Consider the following 22,069-nt stretch of genomic DNA (forward strand, 5'->3'; position numbering starts at 1 on the left):
GGAAAAATGTTTTAATTAGAAAAAACAATAGCAGACAATAATGTAGCTAGAAGTACAATTATTTTTGAATTGAGGAAGGACACATATACTTTATTTTTCAGTAATTGTGTTTGTTTTGGGCTTATTTTGTTAGGCTTCCCATCGAATGAAAACTCCAGCCAAGTATATGACTGGGACCACTGTCCTTCCATTTAACCCAGCAGCCTTTGGAGAGGTAGGATTGACTTATATTGCTATTTTGCTTTCTCTAAAGAGTCTAAAAGACAGTGTCACACCTAAAGAGATGCCTGTGAATTTTTTGTGTTCTAGATACTCATATTGTGGTGTCATTGTTCTTTATGGTTGTTTGTTAGAAACACAGTATTGGTAATTGGTATTATTTTAATTCCTAGTGGAGTCTATAAACATTATTTTCCTCAGTGAGATTCTCCGTGAAGGAACTGGATGCTCCACATTGATTTCTATTGGGATTTTGCAGCAAATAAGATTGGAATTTTAAAGTCAACAATGTGTTGAGGTTGGTTGGGTTGTCTAGTTTTGAAGGTTGGCAAGAGATTCATTTACCACATTTATTTATTTATTTTTCTGAAGCTGGAAATGGGGAGAGACAGTCAGACAGACTCCCGCATGCGCCCGACCGGGATCCACCCGGCACGCCCACCAGGGGCAACGCTCTGCCCACCAGGGGGCGATGCTCTGCCCCTCCGGGGCGTCGCTTTCCCGGGACCAGAACCACTCCAGCGCCTGGGGCAGAGTCCAAGGAGCCATCCCCAGTGCCTGGGCCATCTTTGCTCCAATGGAGCCTTGGCTGCAGGAGGGGAAGAGAGAGACAGAGAGGAAGGAGGGGGCGGTGGAGAAGCAAATGGGTGCTTCTCCTATGTGTCCTGGTCAGGAATTGAACCTGGGTCCCCCGCACGCCAGGCCGACGCTCTACCGCTGAGCCAACTGGCCAGGGCCATTTACCACATTTAGTAGTGGAAATTCTATTGTTTAGGTTATAGACTTGCATTAATTAAATGACAAGAGCAAGTTTTACTTACAGTGAAATTGCTGCCTATCCTATTTTAACTGTCAAGGCAAGAGCTTTCAGAGGTCTTAGTAGCCAGTTTGTATCAGAGGTTTTATGGTGTTATATTTACTCTTCCATACATGATTGGAACCCACTTTCTCAAATTCTTTGTTAGTGGAGATTAAATACAAGTGGAGTTTCAGAGGAATAGATCATTTGCCTCTGGTTTTTACTCAGTCTCTCTCATACTCACACACACCTTTTAAAAAAATATATAATGGTTTTCATTGTAATATTTTAGACTCTTAAAAGTTGAGTTTGCACTTTAACTCTGTTGAACAGCACTAAAGAACACTCTTTGGATTTATAAATCTTGTTAGGTAAATTTTGCTCCATGGTAATTTCAGTTAATATATTGAGTCATGTTTTTCAGCTTCTGTGAGGATTCTTTTTTGTATTTTCTGAAGTTGGAAATGGGGAGGCAGTCAGACAGACTCCTGCATGCGCCCGACCGGATCCACCTGGCACGCCCACCAGGGGGCGATGCTCTGCCCATCTGGGGCATTGCTCCATTGCAACCAGAGCCATTCCAGTGCCTGAGGTAGAGGCCATGGAGCCATCCTCAGTGCCCGGGCCAACTTTGCTCCAATGGAGCCTTGGCTGCAGGAGGGGAAGAGAGAGACAGAGAGGAAGGAGAGGGGGAGGGGTGGAGAAGCAGATGGGCACTTCTCCTGTGTGCCCTGGCTGGGAATTGAACCTGGGACTCCTGCACACCAGGCCGACGCTCTACCACTGAGCCAACCGGCCAGGGCTGTGAGGATTGTTGAATAGCTTTATGAAGGAGATAGGGGAATCAAAACCGGAGGTCACTTTGAAGAATATCCTCCCACACTGGTTTTTTGAAAAACATACCTGATATTCTTCTTCCCTTGGTGTTTAGATAGTTCTTTTTTTTTGCATTTTTCCGAAGCTGGAAATGGGGAGGCAGTCAGACTCCTGCATGCGCCTGACCGGGATCCACCTGGCATGCCCACCAGGGGGCGATGCTCTGCCCCTCTGGGTCGTCACTCTGTTGCATCCAGAGCCATCCTAGCGCCTGAGGCAGAGGCCACAGAGCCATCCTCAGCGCCCGGGCCAACTTTGCTCCAATGGAGCCTTGGCTGTGGGAGGGGAAGAGAGAGACAGAGAGGAAGGAGAGGGGGAGGGATGGAGAAGCAGATGGGCACTTCTCCTGTGTGCCCTGGCCGGGAATCGAACCCGGGACTCCTGCACGCCAGGCCGACGCTCTACCACTGAGCCACCCGGCCAGGGCTGTGAGGATTGTTGAATAGCTTTATGAAGGAGATAGGGGAATCAAAACCGGAGGCTGTCACTTTGAGGAATATCCTCCCACACTGGTTTTTTGAAAAATGTACCTGATATTCTTCTTCCCTTGGTGTTTAGATAGTTCTTTACCTACGAATGTGCCTAGCTCACAGTGCAGGAGTGGTGCCCACCTCTCAGAGTTTGGCGGATATGCAAGATCATGCCCCGGCCATTGGACGCTATATACGGACTTTAATGTCGGGCAACCAGGTGGCATCCTCGTCATCTAAGAGTGGAGAAACCAACCCTGTTCAGATCTACATTGGCCTGCTTCAGCAGCTGTTAGCAGGTGTTGGAGGTAGGAGGTTGTGATGCTGAGGACAGATATTACAGCACTTAAGAAAAAATCTGCTTTTAAAATCAGCTAAGAATATATAGCAAAATTATTTTCTCTCTTCACCCCTGTAATTGAACAGTCTTTGTTTCTTTTCTAAACTTACATAATTCATCTTTGATGCATTCTCTTTTCAAAAATAAATGGTAATCATGAATAATACATTTTTACTTTGGAAGTGGGAGTGGAGAACAGAACATCTTTGTATAGATAACTAATCTGTAAATTTGCTGTATTGCATCACACCCTGTATTTAGGTTAAAATTTTTATTTTGTAGACTGGGGATTGCCTCCTAAAGCAGTAGCCTTATCCCTTACAGGCATTTAGTGATCCCTGAATGTTTATTGAAACATTCTATTCTCTTTCTTCTATTGAAATTAAAATAGTGCTGAATGCTTTCTTATTTAGGTTTGCCAGTCATGTACTGTCTCTTGGAAGCTGTCTCAGTGTATCCAGAAAAGCTGGCTACCAAATTTGTGGACAAAATAGAATGGATAAAGGTATGTCCTGGGCCTGCATATTTCCCTTTGACGTGTCAGTCTCATGACTGTATCTTCCTACCAGTGTTCCTGTGACCTGGGCTGCCTTCAGGTCATTTTGAAAGCTCATCATCACACACTTCCTGAGAAGCATGTAGGTCATTGTATCTCAATGATCCATCTAGTCAGAGTGGGAGAAGATTGAGTCATATGAGTAAAAGAGAATTATTTTTCAGTTTTTTAAAGTTTAATAGATTTTTATAGTTTAAATAAAAAATATGTAGATGTCTCCTTTCCATAACTGTCTCCCACCTACCCAGATCCCCCAGCTTCCTGTCCTTTCCCCTCTCACTGGTAAATGCACACAAATATATACTACATGGGTCATCACTTATTTATAGGTGGTGTACCTTGTGGAGTTTACTTATGTGTGATACACAAAAGTTAGCATTTGTTGTTTTTCTCCCTCCTTTGATGCAGGCAGCATAGTTATCCCTTGGTTTTGTGCCTTACCTTGTTTCACTTAATGCTGGAACGTGGCAGTGTGCCTGTGTAACTGCAGACAGCGTCCTCTTGAGCAGGCCATTGTTTTCCTCTGTTTGAGTGCGCCATGCCCCTTTTAGATCCTTCCTGATGATCACTGAGGGCACTTCCAGTCTGCTGCAAGGAGCAGTCCATCCATTTGAAGATGAGGAAGGATATTTTTTAGGTGGATTCCTAGAAGTGGAGTTTAGGACATGGCTTTAGCAACTTAGTGCTCATCCACACGAGCGGTACCAGTTTACACTCTCGCCAGCTCTGCAGAAGGGTGTTCTTGTCCCACGGTCACACCGCAGCAGGTTTAGGAATAAAAATACAAGATGCCTAGTTGAATTTGAATTTCAGTTACAATGAATAATTTTCTTAGTACAGCTATGGCCCTTACAGTTTTATATACTTCTTGTTCTACATAGTGCAGTTCTTTTTGAGTTATGGTTAAAGGTACAGCTTATTTCTTCACTTGTGAAAGCACAAATGGAACTTACCAAGACGTGAGTTTTACACTTTCCTGGAAATTCTGCTCTCATGAAATTTTTTTTAATTTAGAAAAGGTTTTTGTTCTTTGTGAATATTTGCTGATTTTAAAATGATGTTTGAGTTTTTAACTTTTGATCTTGTGGATCAGGGGTCCTCAAACTACTAGTCCAAGTGCCAAAATCTGGCCTAATTTTATACAGCCTGCAAGGCCAAGAATAGTTTTTACATTTTTAAATGGTTGAAAAAATCAGAAGACAAATAACATTTATTGACATGTGAGAAGTAGAATGTCCATAGAGTTTTTTGGAACACAGATACACATGTTTATTGTCTGTGGCTGCTTTTGCACTATGATGACAGAATGGAGTGTGACAGAGACCATATGGCCCACAAAGCCTATTTGGTCCTTTACAGGAAACATTTGTTGAACCTGTTTGGAAGCATCTGTGTGTTGATTCCACCTTTTTATACTTTGTGTCTTTGGTGGACGTGCATAGAAGAAGATTCTGGTATATAACTCTGGTATATATATTCTGGTATATAACTTTTGAAATAATAACTTGTGTTTCTTTCTCATTGATGCCAATAGATTGAACAATATAGTGTGTCATTTATTCTTTTAATCTTAAATGTTAGATATTATCAGCAGGAAGATGAATATATATCGTGTATATTTCTTTTTCTGCACTGCTCAGAGTCTGATGAACAGCAGTAAAGAAGAGATGCGTGAGTTGGCAGCGCTGTTTTATTCGGTGGTGGTGTCGACAGTGTCGGGAAATGAGTTGAAGCCAATGGTAGAGCAGCTTATAAAGACTACAAAAGATAATCATGTATGTTGCCAGTATGGTCTTCATTCTGTTTTTGTGGGAAATAGAATTCTACAAATGCATCTAATCTATTTTTATTTCTGTGGTCTCTTTCGTAAAATGAACTTCTATGATTATAAAGATGAAGTGTGATAGATAATATATTGATTAAGTCAGTTTATTCAATAAATTTGAGGACCTGTGTCTGATAGGCAGTTTTAGGTGCTAGAAATGTAACCTGGAGTAAACACAGGTGCTGCTGTCTGTGTTTGTGCCTGTCCAGTCAGAAAACAAAGGTTTCAAGTATGATATTTTAGAACCCTGTGCTTTCAAGTATTTCATTGCCTACCTTGGTTTTGGAGGTTTTAGCAATTAAAGGTTCTGTTTAATGTTTTTGGTTAGCAATTGGGAGAAATTATTATAGTGTAGTTATATATGTTACATAAGTGCTATAAGCTAGAAGGTAGTTTGGGTACTGCGGCAACATGCAAGAGAGTCACCTCACCCAGAGTTGGAGAGGGAGTGGGAAGTAGGGAATCTAAATCTTGAAGTGAATCAAGACTCAGCTTAAGTTCTTGGAATTATCTGTGTTGGAAACTCAAAGTTTCTCTTGTTCCTTAAGTCTGATTCATTAGCATCCAGTAGAATCTGAAAAGATCACTTTATTCTTTGGCTTTATGTTTTGTTGAGATGACTAAAAAACACACTGTTATTTCAGTGCGTTCTTGCACATGTTAGAGAGAGAGAGAGAGGGAGAGAGAGAGAGACATTTGCTATTGTGTTGTTAATCTCAGAGCCCAGAGATACAGCATGGATCCTTGCTTGCCTTGGGATTTACAATAGGAAGATATTTGGCTAAAAAGAAAATGAGAATGGCAGAGCAACAAGACCTGGAGACCAGTGCCGATTTCCTGCCCGAACAAGAGGAACTCATTCGGAGCGCCACAGAAACAATAGGTAAATCAATGTGTTCATGCTGACATGGATGTTGCAGGTTTTGAATTAGGTTAAAATTTAATGTAGCATTTTAATTTTTTTTTACAGCAGTGTGAACTTTAAAGGCACAAGCCTTACTTGATGCTAAATAAATTCTGTTTTTAATAACAATAAAAGTTACTGTACTTTTGTGGACTTTCTTTTCTGTTAATTTTTTATATAATGGATGATTATGTTATAGGAAAAACTTTAAATATTAAATAAAGGACACTGTGCCGTTTCCATGGTTTTTATGTTTTACTGACTAAAAAAATCGTGAGTACATTGCTTTGACTCACAAGGATAATAGTATTGTAGTCTCAATTTTGTCTAAATGTGCTCACAGGATCATTTTTGGACAGTACATCGCCCCTCCTAGCAATTGCTGCTTGTACGGCCCTGGGGGAAATTGGCAGGAATGGCCCGCTCCCTGTCCCCAGTGACGGATCTGGCTTCACCAAGTTACATCTTGTGGAAAGCTTGCTGAACCGGATACCCTCCAGCAAAGAAACAAATAAGGCAAGACTCTTCTTTTTTTCCTTCTCTTGAAATTTTTATTCATATATATGTGCAAAAATAATTGTAATGAGGACAGATGGCACTGCAGCTGTAAGGATTGACTGTGAAAAGGACTGATGAAGAGGAAAGTCTAGATTACTAATTTTGAGGTAGGGATGATTCATGCGAAACCTTCGTGCGCGCAGCATTTGACCCAATTACTCCAGTTTAGGTGCCAGCTAGGAAGAGCTGGGTAAAGTGTTAAATGCATCAGGTCATTCTTTTGTCACCCAAAAGGTGGATAATAAAGTGTCAAATAATGTGAAGATTTTTGTTATTTCAGACCAAATCTAAGCCTTGACCCCCTGCAGCCAGTCTGATTTTAAGAAGTCTGGGCATTAGTAAGCAGTGTGAGTAATCTGTGAGGGAAAGGACATTTGTAGTTTTTTAGTTTTAGGTAAAAAAAATTTTTTTTTTTTTTTTGCATTTTTCTGAAGCTGGAAACAGGGAGAGACAGTCAGACAGACTCCCGCATGCGCCCGACTGGGATCCACCCGGCACGCCCACCATGGGGCCACGCTCTGCCCACCAGGGGGTGATGCTCTGCCCATCCTGGGCGTCGCCATGTCACGACCAGAGCCACTCTAACGCCTGGGGCAGAGGCCAAGGAGCCATCCTCAGCGCCCGGGCCATCTTTGCTCCAATGTAGCCTCGGCTGCGGGAGGGGAAGAGAGAGACAGAGAGGAAGGCACGGCGGAGGGGTGGAGAAGCAAATGGGCGCTTCTCCTGTGTGCCCTGGCCGGGAATCAAACCCGGGTCCTCCGCACGCTAGGCTGATGCTCTACCCTGAGCCAACCGGCCAGGGCTAGGTAAAAATTTTTATAGACTTTAAAACATTTCCTTTGTGGTCAAAGCACCTCAGTGTTGACATACAAGAAAATTTAATGGGCAGCAAAACAGTTGACTACAACTTTAATTAATATGTCCTCTTATTCTTGGTAGGGTTGCTGTTTAAATCATTCTGAGAGGATCAGAAGCGCAGTTTGTCCTTATTAAGTAATCATTAGCAACCATTGCTGAGCACCTGTAATGGGCAAGGCTTCTGCTAAGTGCTTTACATACATTCATTAATCGGATCCCCCAAAACTTCTGTTGAAGTAGGTCCAGTGTCATCTGTGTTTTTCAGGTGAAGAAATAGAGTCACAGAGAGGTGAAACATTTGCATAGATTACATACCTGTAAAGGCTATGAAAATGGTCAGGCTGTATGATTTGATCTTATGTCCTTTGGGCCTGGAACTACATTTATAACTGTTACAGTTTGAAGGAGAAACCTAGGTAAAGTATTTCTTCTCCCTTCTTTTGCAGCTGTGGGTCCTTAATGGACTCAGGATTTTTAAAAAATATTTTATTTATTGATTTTACATTGTGGGGGCAAGAAGTATCAACTCGTACTTGCTTCACTTTAGTTATTCATTGCTTACTTGTTGCTTCTCATATGTGCCTTGACCAGGCAAGCCCAGGGTTTCGAACCAGTGACTTCAGTGTTCTAGGTTGATGCTCTGTCCACTGAGCCACCCCAGGCCAGGCAATGGACTCAGTTTTATGTCTTTCGCCTGTCAGTGTCCTATAGACATAATTCTGTAAAATTGAATACTTAAATAAAAAATCTAACACCACTGCTGTATTACAGTTAAACAGACTGCCCCCTTCCTGCCATCTTACTTTGGAAATATTCTTCTGGGATAAAGCTGTTATATACTTTGTTTAAAAAACAATTTTCCCTTCTTCTAGATGAAAGAACGAGCAATCCAAACACTTGGATATTTTCCAGTTGGGGATGGAGATTTTCCTCACCAGAAACTCCTCTTGCAAGGGCTGATGGATTCTGTGGAGGTATTTATATTGCTATCTGATTATTAGTCATCAGACAAGATATTTCTTTTTTAGTTGGAATATTGCATGCTCTGAAGTTTTAACTTAAATTTTTATTTATTTATTCACCAAGTATTTACTGAGTGCCAACCTTGAGCTCATCACTATGGTTGGCATAGCATTGACTAAATCACTGACTAAGTTCTTTTCTCCTCATTTTTGAGTAAAGTATAAAGTATAGGAAATCGACGCTGTTGGGTAGATGTGGGTCGTGGGTGCTGATAGTCCGGTTGTTATTGTATCTGATGACTTAGCTCTGACCTCCAGTGTGTTGAAGACCTGCCATTTGACAGCGGCTGGCCCAGTGTGGTACGTGTCATATAGCACAGGCTGATCTGGACCTTGATCCAGCTTTCATTTTTTGTTGTTAAATTTTTATTTATTGACTTTGAGTGAGAGAAGGAGAGAGAGAAACAGCAACTTGTTCCCCCACTTACCAGTTGATTCTTATATGTGCCTTGACTGGGGATTGAACCTGCAATGTTGGCATGTTGGGATGATGCTCCACCCTACTGACCCACCTGGCCAGGGCCCAGCTTTGATTCTTGTCACTCACATTTTTGTACACAAGCTTCTTTTTTTTTTCATTTTTCTGAAGCTGGAAACAGGGAGAGACAGTCAGACAGACTCCCGCATGCACCCAACTGGGATCCACCCGGCACGCCCACCATGGGGCGACGCTCTGCCCACCAGGGGGCGATGCTCTGCCCATCCTGGGCGTCGCCATGCTGCGACCAGAGCCACTCTAGCGCCTGGGGCAGAGGCCACAGAGCCATCCCCAGCGCCCAGGTCATCTTTGCTCCAGTGGAGCCTTGGCTGCGGGAGGGGAAGAGAGAAACAGAGAGGAAAGTGCGGTGGAGGGGTGGAGAAGCAAATGGGCGCTTCTCCTGTGTGCCCTGGCTGGGAATCGAACCCGGGTCCTCCGCACGCTAGGCTGACGCTGTACCGCTGAGCCAACCGGCCAGGGCCTACACCAGCTTCTGCATCCTTTGCTCTGAGCTTTTGAAGGACCCGTACTTCCTTCTTTCTTGGGTCATTGCTGTGTCCCTTGAAAAGCCTGCCCTGACTCTTCAACCTAGAGTACATTCTTTAGTTATTGGTGCTGTCATGACCCTCCATTCTCTTTCTTCACAGCACGCATCACAGTGTCTAATGGTCCACTAGCCTGAAGGCAAAGTCTGTTTTGCTCCTCTTATAAAACAAGTGCCTAGCAGTGTGATTGTTAATGGTAGGACCTCAGTAAACGTTGGTGGAGTAACCGAACCTGATGAGACATTTGTATATAAAGCAGTAGACTCATAAAGGAGGTATGGGCACTTCTGTCAGGAGAATTGGTGTGGGTTTTGTTGAGGTGAGGCTGCTGCTGGCCCTTGAAGGATGGAGGGGGAGAGGAGAGAGTTGGGGCCGAGGACAAGGCAGCAGAGTGACAGAGTCAGTATTTAAATTCAGGTCTCTGGATTCTGACCTCCATATTTGAAGGTGATTTTTTGATCGTGAATTATGCCCACATCAAGTTCTCCCTGGATGTCACTGACTTTGTAACCACTTGGGGAAAGCTTATAATACCTACTTGTCCATCTTTCACTTTTTTTTAATTTATGAGAGAGCAGGGTTTCTTCTAGTTTTGTTTAAATACATGAAGGTTTATTTGTAATTTTAACTTGCTGTTGAAACCATTAAGAGTTTAGAAGTATAGAATGAAAAAATGCATCAGTCAGAAGCAAATAGCTTCATAGGACAAAGTCTTAAAGTTTTTAAAAAATATTTTAGTATGGAAAATTTTAACACAAAAGTAAAGAGATAATATCATGGATCTCTATACTCCTATTTTTATTTCATTAAAAAATTTTTATGGCCCTGGCCGGTTGGCTCAGTGGTAGAGCGTCGGCCTGGCGTGCAGAAGTCCCTGGTTCAATTCCCGGCCAGGGCACACAGGAGAAGCGCCCATCTGCTTCTCCACCCCTCCCCCTCTCCTTCCTCTCTGTCTCTCTCTTCCCCTCCCGCAGTTGAGGCTCCATTGGAGCAAAGATGGCCCAGGCGCTGGGGATGGCTCCTTGGCCTCTGCCCCAGGCACTAGAGTGGCTCTGGTCGCAACAGAGCGACGCCCCAGAGGAGCAGAGCATCGCCCCCTGGTGGGCATGCCGGGTGGATCCCGGTCGGGCGCATGCGGGAGTCTGTCTGACTGTCTCTCCCCGTTTCTAGCTTCAGAAAAATACAAAAAAAAAAAAATTTTTTTTTTATATTTCTGAAATATTTAAAGTCCAGATAGTGTGTCATTCATTAGTGAGGTGAGGGGTTTGGGTTTTGTTTGTAATGCAACTCATGAAAATGAGGCACACAAAATGAATCTCTGATATCAGATTCTCTGCGTTGAAATAGCTTTTTCTCAGTTTAGAGTTGCCAAGGGAAGCCTTTGAGCAGGGAAGCTGGGGTTGACGCCCTTACACCCCTTTTTCTCAGAGGAGCACTGACACCTCATCCCGACTGGAGCCGCCTTTGGTTCCCCCACGCAGCCTGCTCTGTATCCTTGTGTCCCCGGTTGTCGATTCCTTCCTGGTCATGGTGCACACAGAACAGTGCCGGAGGGAACTACGACCTGGTTCCGTGTGGAGTCAGTGATTCATAATCGTGAAGCATGTCAAAACTTCGAAATCGAATTTTTAAAAATCGGAAAAACTTCTGTATAGAAGTTTTCCAGCATTTGATTTTTGAAACAATTTTAAACTTGCAGTGGAATTTTAAGAATAGTGTGAAGAACTCTCTTATACCCTTTATCCAGAGTTACCAAATTTTAACACTTTACCACATATGCTTTATTATTCTCTGTTTTTTCTGATCCATTTAAATATAAAATCATATAATTTAAGATTGCAAAGAGGAGTTGTTAATAAATTACAGTGGCTGCTATTTATTGTTGCAGTTACTGGAAATGAGGTGTCCACCTGGAGCTTTCTGTACGGTCACCTCATTTAACCCTTCCAGCCTGACGAGGTGGGCGGTGGTATTATGCTCATATTGCTCATGAGCAGTTGAGACTGGGAGTTGGAGTAGGGCAGGCAGCTGGTGAGGCAGAGCGAGGGTTTGCGCTGAGACCGGTGGCTTCAGTCGGTGCCTTCCGCCCGGTATCCTGCTGCCAGAGGTTCAAGTCATTGTGTTGTGGTTCTGTACTTGGGCTGAGGGGTGCAACAGGGACTTGGAAAAAGATGTCCAAGTCACCCTTCCTTCTTCATTCCCTCACCCAGGTTAGTTGAAAGCAGTCCAGGCAAAAGCATGAAAAGGAAGCATGCTGAGAAACAGGGTATTAAGCAGCCTTTCCAGCAAATAGATGTTGTGGGAAGCGTTCTCTCTGATTCATGGCTCTGTTTCCTTCATTGCAGGCCAAGCAGATAGAACTCCAGTTCACTGTCGGCGAAGCCATCACCAGTGCTGCGATAGGGACCAGTTCTGTGGCCGCGCGAGACGCCTGGCTGGTGACCGAAGACGAGTACACCCCCCCTGCTGGTACCGCATGTTCAGCCAGTCCATTTGTAATCGTCAAGAACCTTCTTCTGTTCTCTGCATCAACATTGAACGCAGAAAAAATTATACATTCCATTTTAACTCTTTTTCAGATATTTGTATCTGGTTTAGTTTGATCCGGCCAAGAAAATAATTGGTTAAAGGAGAGTGAGCATGTCAGGAGTGAGAAGTTTTTTTAGTCCTTTGGCAAGCAAGCAGGGACTTAGCTCTGGGTTACACTCAAGTTTGTGTTCTTTTCATGAGGGTTGGTGTGTTTAGCCAATTTTCTAAGTGTAGGCATAGCAGTTTCCAAATGACGTGTCCCATGATCCTTTAACACACGATGAAGCCTCGGTGTCCTCTGCTCACCACCAGGTGCCTCTGTACTGAAGGAACACCTGTCTTTAGGGACCTGTGTAGTTGAGGGAGTGGGCAGTTTCTGATTTCTTTTATAGATCCTATGATGTCATAGGTCTTGTGGTTTGATTTGAATTTGGAATTGAAAATATACTGAATTATTTAAACAAGAACTTATTTTCTGTCTTTAAAACAAATGGAAAGTCATCAAGTTTTTATTTTCTCTGTCAGTTGAGAAAAGTAAAGAGTGTTCTCGTGGTAATGATTCCATTATGAATTGTATTCCATCATGAATATGTTAATTTAGTTGTTGTACTTAGTGTGATAGTTAACATTTAACACTGCTGTGATTTACCTGCTTCCTTGTTCGCCTATTGTTGCATTAGTTACCATGAAGAGATTTACAGGAAGTAGAGAACACACTTGTCCTCGCACTCTAATTAGGGGAACTGTGGCTTGATGGAAGCCGTGTAGAGTCAATTCTCTGAGGCTTCTCTTTGACAGCATATAAAGCAAGGTAAGGAAGAATTTGGATAGAAGGAAGAAGAAACTCCAGGAAGGGAAGGGAAGTGATGGTTGTTAAGTAGGCAGCCAGTCAGAAGTAGAAATTCTCATTTTGCATGTGAGAGGTGGTGTCAGAGGCTTAACAGAGCCAGGGCTCAAGCTGGAGAGTGGAGTTGCTATGAGGTGTGTTTCTGAGTCCATGGGTTTCTACATAGTGACTTAAGCAAATGAAGGTTAATAGTGAGGTACCTAGGCCAGTCATCAGACTTGTCAACTTCCTCTGTGTTGCCTCAGCTTTTCTTGGAACATTGGATCCTGGGCTTTTTGCTCATCCAAAAGAGTATCAAAATGTTCAGTAAGTGGGGAGGTTTTTCTGTCTTTAAATATTTAGGGAAAAGAAAACAAAATTTTGTGGAGAAGTGGATGATGATGGATCTTGGATCCGAATAGTGATCATCTGTGTTCTGTTTGTCATTCTCAACTGTTTCTCAGCTGTTTGAATGTTTTTGTTACACTGCACTAATCCCGATTTGAATAGAAGGAACAGCATTTGAGAAGCTACTTAGGTCCTATTTCTTAGCCATTTTAGTATCTCAAGCATGTGACACAGAACCTGGCACATTGTGAGAATCTAATAAGGCTTATTAATTTGGTCAGTGTTGTTGCCCAGATAGGAGAACTGGAGGCAGCTACAGTTGTGGTTATGGGGAAGTATCTGACTCTGAGAACTTGATTAATGTGACTAATGAGTAGCTTAGCACCTACTACCTCTTTCTATATCCAGGATTCCCATGTAAGTGCACATGTCTGCTAAGAGGGCTCTACCTTCTTCAGGCCTTTTCCAGACTTTGTGAGTTGGATTCTAGATCCTCTTTCTCTTAGGGTCCTCTCTTACCCATTTCATACTTTCTGAAATCTTTTACCTGTTTTTTTTTTGTTTGTTTTGTTTTTAGTTTAGTTATTGGGTTACATTTTCACACAGGCCTTTAGTATATAGGCCACTCTTTCTTGCAACATTTTTCTCTTTGTTTTGCAAGACTGGTTTCCTTGGTTTTCTTCTTACCTCTGTTGGACTTCTCCTCTTTTTTCTTCACTGGCTCTTTTTCCTCTGCACCCCTAATTGGTGTTGGGGTATCCCATTTCACCCACACCTGCAGCTTACTTCAGTACCTGTTGATGACCTCCAAAGTATATCTCCTTAGAACCATTGTCTTCCACTGCCGAGCTGTATTGCCAACAGTTTGTCAGGATTTTCAGACAGAGGTCCCATAGGCATCAGTGTTTCTGTGTGTCTAAACCTGAAATTATCTTTCCTTCCTCCTCTCCCCTTCTGTAGCGGTTTGCCTTCTTTATTCCTTAAAGCCATTCTCTCTCTCTATCCATATCCCAACTAATGCTAACACTATTTCTATGCCATTTCCTAAACCCAGTGCAGGCAGGGAAGGGAAACTGTCCCAGACTGAGGCTAAGGAGAGATCAGAGTTAATGACAACTGAAAGGGGAGGAGCCCAACCAAGAGGGAACCGAGAAGAGAGGTTGAGAAGTGTTTGCAGGAAGGCTCGGCTCAGACTTCGAATGCCTGCGTGGAGTGAATTAGGGGATGAGTGACTAGTTAGTTTTCAAGGTGGTAGTTCTTTGTTTTCATTTTACAAATAATCCAAATGTGTTGTCTTACCTTTTCTATTTCAGATAGTGATAAATCTACAGTTTTGTTTTCTTTAAAATAAGTGACTTCCTAAGACCCTTTTGAAGCTATTTTCCCTGGAAACAAAGTAATTTGTCTACTTGTAAATTTTTTTCATAGCCACCGGGCATTAAGTAATAAATTAGTTCAGTATATATTTATTGAGTGCTTAGTATGAGCCAGGTACAGTTCTAGGTGCAAGAATGATTAGACAGTCAAATTCTCTCATGGAGCGTACATTGTAATGGGGGATTTGGCAAGAAGCAGCGTAAGTTAAGGGAAAACATACAACATGCTAAATGGTAGTGAGTGCTGCCCTGGCCGGATAGCTCGGTGAGTTTGACGTCGTCCTGATATGCAAGGGTTGTGAGTTTGATCCCCAGTCAGGGCACATACAGGAACAGGTTGATGTTTCTTTCTGTCTGTATCTCTCCCCCTCCTCTCTAAAATCATCAAAAAATTAAAAATATTTAATTGGTGATAAGTGCTGTGGGGAAAAGTAAAGCAGAAAAAGTGGTAGATAAAATGTGGGCAGTCATTTTGGTGCAGAGGGCACCTCTTCTCAGGAAGGTGTTTTGCAGTGAAGACCTGAAGAGGGTAAGGAGAGACCAGTGTGGATCTCTTGGGGAAGAGCAGTCCGTGCAGAAGCAGTGGCATTTGCAAAGGCTCTGAAGCATGAATGTGTTTGAGGCCAGTGGGACTGGAACAGAGTATGTGAGGAGACAGGGGTCAGAGATGAGGTCAGAGGGGCAGTGCAAAGCCAGATCACGAGGAGATTGTGGGCCATTGTGGAACCTTTGAGAGGAAGCCATTGCAGGATTGTGAGCTGAGGAGACTCCTGATTGGACTTATACTTTGGAAGGTCCATTCTAGAGCTGTGTAGAAAGTAGATCAAGCTGGGCAAGGGCAGAACAAGGAGGACAGCTGGGAGGCTATTGCAGAGTTCCAGGAGAGAGGGAACGGTGGTAGCATGGAGTCAGTGCAAAATGGATGCTTACAGAAACTTGAAAGTTGTGCCAGTAGGATTTCCTGTTGGATAGGATGTGAAGTGTTGGAGGAGTCAGGGTTGACTTGGAAGTTTTTGCCGTGAGCAGCTAGCAGGATGGAGTCACTCCTTAAGCTGGGGAGGCCGTGGGAGATGGCTTTGGTGGAGTGGTGCGGGGAGGGCGGAAACGCCGCCTACTCATCCAGTTGGATGGATGAGTATGGAATTTTGAGGAGTTCCAGGTTGCAAGGTATTTAAGAGGATCATGTAAAGATAGCATTTAAAGCCATGAACCTAGATATGATCCCTAAGGGAGCAAGCAGGTAAAGAGAAGCCCAACAAAGGAGCTCGGGGGTTCCCTAAAGTTCAGGTTTGGTAGTTGATAAATAGGCGCCTTGAAAAGGAGACTCTGAAATAGGGGTCCTGGAAGCAAAGTGAAGAAAATCGGTGAAGAGGTGTGTGGTGGGGGTGGATGGGCAGTCAACTGCCCATCTGTACCGCTGGCAGGTCAGTTAGGATGAGAAGCAAGAAGTAGTCATTCAAGTTAGCAACAGGGTGGTAATTGCTGACTCTTACAAGTAATTTTTATGGAGTAGAAAAGGTGAAAACCTGGTTTTTGAATGGGTTCAGCAAAAAGTAACAGGAGAGAAAAATGTAGACTGTGAGTAGAGAGAACTATTTTGAAATGCTTTAATGTAGAGCCGCGGTTCTCAACTAGAAGAGAAAGATGTTGCCCCACAGGGGACATTTGGTAATGTCGGGACATGTGAGCAGGGTCAGTGCGATGGCTGTCCAGTGCTTGTGGGTCCCAGATGCTGCTAGATCAGGACAGCTCCCCACAACCAGCTGTCCAGCCTGGACTGGCAGTGGTGTTGACTTGGGAACCCTGAGGTAAGACAGGAAAGGAGATAAATGGCATAGTTGCTGTAGGGAAAGTGAAGCAAAAGAAGGTGATTTGTGTGCTCGTTTTTTAGAGGGGGATGGGAAAGACAGAGCAGAGAAAGAGAAGAGAGTGGGGAGAATGTTTTTCTAAATACTTAGTTTTTAAAGAGAAGTTTTAGGCTCACAGCAGAGTTAATAGGAAGGTACAGAGGTTTCCCGTAGGCGCCTTGCCCCTGCATGATGCATAGCTTCCCCCTTATGGGGATAATTTTTCATTCTAGGGAACTGAACTTACCTGAGTACCTTTGAAAGGTAGGTTCTGACATGAATAATTCTCAGTTCCTTCAGCACTTGATTTAAATACCTTAGTCATTTAGATTTTAATGTTATGTGATTATTTTATTGAGTAAATGTTGATTAATATTTATTTTATTCAGGAAACTATATTCAGTTATTTTAACTTTTTCTTATCATTCTTTGCTTTTCCCCAGGAGCCAGAGTGAATGATGTGGTCCCCTGGGTGTTGGATGTGATTTTGAATAAGCAAATCGTCAGCCCCAACCCACACGTGCGGCAGGCGGCCTGCGTTTGGCTCCTCTCCCTTGTGAGGAAGCTAAGTAGCCATGAAGAAGTGAAGGTGAGCCGTGCGGCAGATGTGATCAGTGCTCCCAGAGAGGCCACTGTGTGATACTCACAACTGAAGGGTGGCAGGAAGGAAAGTGTACGAAGGTGTGAGGGTCACTAACTAATGTAATAGCCGATGTGTTGAAGTAGGCTGTGCGTGAGGGAATGAAGGGTGGCAGCCTGGCACATGCTGGCTGGACGATGGTTCTGAACCAGGAGGCATACAGCCAGAATGGCGGTGCGGATGGGGAGGCTCGGACTGGGCTCCGACTGCCTGCTGGCCGCCCTCGTAGAGGAGAGTGAGAGCACAGCAGGGCTTGAGACCGCCTTGCGGCCTACGGTTAGTAGGTGTTGTGTGTCCTGAGGGCAAGATTCTTAGTCACCGCAGAGCTAGAGTTTCGGTTTTCTCAGTGCCTTTTTTCTTCTTTCAGTCTCATCTTAAAGAAATTCAGAGCGCATTTGTGTCCGTTTTGTCAGAAAATGATGGTAAATATTTGACTTCCAAACTTCATATTTCAAATTTTGGAGAAAAATATATTAATGAACATGAAAGAAGGATACAGGAAACTTGATCCTTATTTATTTTCTAAGTAAATCACACTTTTCAGTTTTTAATTTATAAATGGAGCTGAGGCCTTCTTTAACTTTAGTTCCTTCTACTAAATAATAGCTTCCTTCTACTTCCGGTTCCTTTCCTCTTTATGATCTAAGCCAGGAGAGAGCAAAGATATGTGTGGGAGGCATTTATAGTAGCTTAAGTTTTATAAATTATTTAAACATATGGCCTTGTGTTGACTTTCCATCTAAAGAAAGTTGGATGTGGTTGTATTGAAATGCCGTGAGGCTGTCTGCCCCTCACGTGTGGCTGGGGTCCATCCATCCCCTGTTGCCACGCGCTGCACACTGAGGCCCAGCAGTGTTGACGTGGCTTGTGCGTTGGATCTTCTGTGAATGTAGTCCTCATTTACAGAGACTTTTGGGGGCCATGTCATTGAGATGATTTAAACATTTTTAACGAAATAGGCAGGTTGATTCTGCTTATGTATCTTTACTTTGATATTATTTTGGGTTAATGTGACAAGTTTTTAAAAATTTCAACTTGACAGCCACTACACAAAATTTTCTTTAAGTAATATTATTTTGTCTGACTTTTGTGCAGAGCTTAGCCAAGATGTTGCTTCCAAAGGCCTTGGGTTGGTGTATGAACTGGGCAATGAACAAGATCAACAGGAATTGGTTTCTACACTTGTAGAAACACTTATGACTGGCAAAAGGTATGGTGAACCTGAAAAGCTTAGAATCCAACACGTTGTGCGAGTTTTGCACATGCTGAGAATATGTAGTGCAAGAAGGAAAATTCAGCTTTTCTATATTTCTGTTCATTAAACCTTTTCTAAATTGCAAGTCAGTTATTGTTATGCTGTGGCTAGCAGTTTAATTATCCAGCATATACTGTTTAGAAGCCTGCCAGTATGTCAGATTTTGAAAATTAAATGATCTCAGGACATTTAAAGAATTGGGTTACAAAAATACTGTGATTTCTGTTGGCTAAATAGAAATGCAGATATGGAGAGGAAGCTTGCCTCTCACTCAATGTCTGATCTAAGTATGAGAGAGGACATCATTCTTGTAATTGAATTGCTTGCTGTTTCATGTTGCCTTCCTTGTAGGAAGGATAGTTTTTAATGTGAGGTCACATTTTATTCTGTGCAACTTTGTATTGGATGTCTTTTATATTGGGGTTTATTTATTTGTTTATTCTAGACTTCATTTTACAAAATTCTTAGGCTGATGGAAAGGAGAAGTCAGCTTTGACATCTTGCACTTGAAGCTACTTGACAGGGAATTTGATTTTATCGCTTTGCAGATGAAATGTATCAATTAGTTTGAATGCTGCTATGAAAAATTTGAGTCTAATTTAAATTTTTAATGTTGTTTTGTTTTAGAACTAAACATGAAGTCTCTGGAGAGACTGTGGTATTTCAAGGGGGAGGTCTTGGCAAAACACCTGATGGGTAAGTGTGAAATCCATTGATCAGTCATCGTGGACATCTTTAGTTTGAAGAGAGCACTCACAAAGTTGATTTCCATCCTCCTAGAAAATGTGTCAGTGGAAGAAAAAAACTTCTGTGGGAGAAGCCTAGTGTTATAGATTGGGTTTCCTGGGAAACAGCCTCTGAAGTGGAGATTGGATTAGTGTGCTAGCTGGTTATTATAGAGTGCCCCCCCCCCCCCCATCATCACCCTGTGGAGCAAGGAAGCTGAATGGGACCAGTGGCCCCAGGGGAGCTGACCTACTACTATCAGCACTTAAGCAGATGCTGACCTTGGGAGGAGCTCTGGAGCTGGCCTTGGATGGCCCTGTAGAGTTTCTTGCCTTGAGGGGCCAGGCCTTTATGTCCCTTCATCGGCCTCGCCATTGCTGGTGGGCTGCTCTGGGAGGGGACCTGGCTTGGACAGAGGGAAGTTCTGTCAGCTCCCACCCAGTGAATCCCAGGTGAGGGAGGCAGTCTGGCAGCATAGCTGGGCATCCTCTGCACCTAGTGTTTGGGGAGGTTCTAGGGGACTTGAGGTCTTAGAGTTGTCAATTGAGCATTTCCAATTAATTCCTAGAGCCTTACCTCCTTGGTTGTTATTCCATTGTGGTCACATTTGCTTTTCCTCTAAGAAATCCTCAGGTAAAGCTGTGTGGCTTCCTGGGCCTGGCTGGGCGGGGGGCCTGGCTGGGGGCCTGTGGGGACCAGGCTGGGGGCTAGGCTGCAGGATCATCTGCAGCCTCAGAAAACAGCCATTTGCTCTGTCCTTGCTGTTCTCTCCTAGGGCACTGTTTTCACATCCCAAAGTAGTTCCCATTTCCTCACTCACCCTCTAAACTCTGAAGTTGTTAAAAAGTGCTCACTCTTTACAGATTTAACTAACACAAACAGCCAAGTATTTGAGAGATGTTATTACCAGGGTTGGTGTGCTCTAGTTAGAAATGACTGAGGGAAGACAAGTTACTTCAAGTCAGTCTCATGATTGTGAGAGATCCGTGCACAATGTAATGAAGAATCACGCGCTGCCTCCCGGGTGGGGGGCTTCACCTCCATGAGAGCTGCAGGCGTGTTGAGGCTGTTTACCGGCATTGTTGATTATTGAATTAGGTGACTCCTTATATTCTTTGCAATCTGGTTCTCTGCCTCTGTTGTGATGAGATAACTCAGAACTGCACATTGAGTGGAAACATGATTTTAAGTTGTCCTAGTCATATAGGGGATGTAATTTTCATTAGGCCAGAGACAGAGTGATACATTATTCATACCTTTTGTTTGTTTGATTCCAAGCCAGGGCCTTTCTACATACAAGGAGCTTTGTTCTCTGGCCAGTGATCTTAGTAAGCCAGATCTGGTGTATAAATTTATGAATTTAGCCAACCATCATGCAATGTGGAACTCTAGGAAGGTAAGTTACTATCACTGGACAGTTTTTATTTTTTACTTTCCTCTCAAACCAAATCTGTTCCATTGGTGAACAGTGATTGATATGCAGTGTGTTTTGTGCAAGTCTGTGATTAGAGAGTCAGACCACCACACGGCTGCTGTCTTGATGGGTAAAGCTGGGGCACTCAGGAAATGAGGCGTGATCCAGGGACAAGTTTGGGAGGGAGAGTTCTGTGATCGTCATATGCTGAATATGTTAATATTTTACTGCAACAGATGTGTCTGACCCACCTCATCTTATTTCTTAAGGGTGCTGCCTTTGGCTTTAATGTGATCGCTGCCCGAGCCGGAGAGCAGCTGGCTCCTTTCCTGCCTCAGCTGGTGCCTCGTCTCTATCGTTACCAGTTTGACCCTAACCTGGCCATTCGACAGGCCATGACGAGCATTTGGAACGCGTTGGTCACTGACAAATCCACGGCAAGTCTCTGGGAACCCCTTGTCGAAGATATGTACCAGACTTCAACCCAGTGCCTGTCTCTCTTTCTTACTTTGTATACTTACTTGTTTAAACAGATAAAAATTCTTTTTTTTCTTGCTTGCTTTCTTCTTTCAGTTTCAAATATGGTCATGACAACATATATTGAAATCTCAAAAATGAAAGCAATCTAAATTGTCCGTTGGGTGGCGGGTGAGGAAATGGCAGTGTATTCCCACGAGCGGAGTGCTGTGTGTTGGTAGGTACCAGAGGTGCAGTGGAGAACACAGCAGCTCATGCTTCTGCCTTCAGGGAGGTGACTTAGTTGAGGAGATAGACAGGAAGTAGGCAATTTCCATTTGGTTTTTCTCTCTTAGTTTTCTGTCATCTGGCCACTTCCTGTACTCATTTCCACTCTTAGTAGGACTCTTCACTCCGGCCTTGCCTCTGAGGACCTTTTACTCTCTCAACTTTATCATTCTAGATGAGCTCATTAGTTCCAGGGCATTTCTTGTGATGGTTCCCAATTTTATATTCTTGGCTTAGACTAGACTTGTGCTTCTGACTTGCATGTTTAACTGTTGCTTGACATTTTAACTTCGATGTTATTTCAAGAGACTTAGATTTAGCATGTCTAGAATAGGAAAAACAACCTTCCCTCTCTGTTCTCAGCACTCCTCCATTTACTCAAGCCACAAAACTCACTGTCATCCTTGTGAATTTTTTCTGTTTTATCCCCACCCACAACTGAATCCAGTGGCATATTCTGTTGATTCTGCTTCCAGAGTGTTCCTTGAACCCATTCTCTTCTTGATTTTTTCATGAGGAACAGGTTGTTATCTTTCTTGTCTGTTTGCCTTCCTTCACTTAATTATCAGCAGTAAAGGTGATTTTTGAAAAATGCAAAGTGGATGGTGCCATTTTGGGTTGAAATCCTTTAGTGACTTCAGAATTTACTTTAAATAAATTTATGATCCTTATTATACCTTTTTAGTTCCTGCATCTGCTGTGGGCCCTTCCTCTCTCTTTAGTCTGGTTGTAGGTTGAGTGTGTTCCTGTTCGTGGTGGTAGGTACTCAGGGGTCCCCCTGAAAGGTGACTGAGTCATTTGCTCTAGGAAGTTATTTGGTACCACTGGCTCAGTCAGGACCTAATAGGGTCTTCTGCTTTATAATCTGAGTTCAGGGCCTGAGGCCTAAGCTCTCAAGTGTTATCTCTGTATGA

General features: G+C 43.2%; 1 protein-coding gene across 5 annotated transcripts in view; it reads left to right on the forward strand.

Annotated features, from left to right (window-relative positions):
• ECPAS (Ecm29 proteasome adaptor and scaffold) overlaps positions 1–22,069 on the forward strand; it is a 123,498-nt gene that overhangs the window by 70,274 nt on the left and 31,155 nt on the right. For all 5 annotated transcript variants that reach the window (XM_066256533.1, XM_066256531.1, XM_066256532.1 and 2 more), the window contains 14 exons: positions 134–214; positions 2,453–2,672; positions 3,118–3,209; positions 4,901–5,035; positions 5,806–5,968; positions 6,333–6,505; positions 8,278–8,379; positions 11,796–11,919; positions 16,820–16,965; positions 17,384–17,438; positions 18,112–18,226; positions 18,899–18,967; positions 20,276–20,393; positions 20,681–20,848. In XM_066256533.1, the coding sequence (XP_066112630.1) occupies positions 134–214; positions 2,453–2,672; positions 3,118–3,209; positions 4,901–5,035; positions 5,806–5,968; positions 6,333–6,505; positions 8,278–8,379; positions 11,796–11,919; positions 16,820–16,965; positions 17,384–17,438; positions 18,112–18,226; positions 18,899–18,967; positions 20,276–20,393; positions 20,681–20,848 (1,761 nt within the window). The remainder of the gene's footprint in view (positions 1–133; positions 215–2,452; positions 2,673–3,117; positions 3,210–4,900; positions 5,036–5,805; positions 5,969–6,332; positions 6,506–8,277; positions 8,380–11,795; positions 11,920–16,819; positions 16,966–17,383; positions 17,439–18,111; positions 18,227–18,898; positions 18,968–20,275; positions 20,394–20,680; positions 20,849–22,069) is intronic.

This window comes from Saccopteryx bilineata, chromosome 2, assembly GCF_036850765.1.
Source record: "Saccopteryx bilineata isolate mSacBil1 chromosome 2, mSacBil1_pri_phased_curated, whole genome shotgun sequence".
In the NCBI taxonomy this organism is placed as follows: Eukaryota; Metazoa; Chordata; class Mammalia; order Chiroptera; family Emballonuridae; genus Saccopteryx; species Saccopteryx bilineata.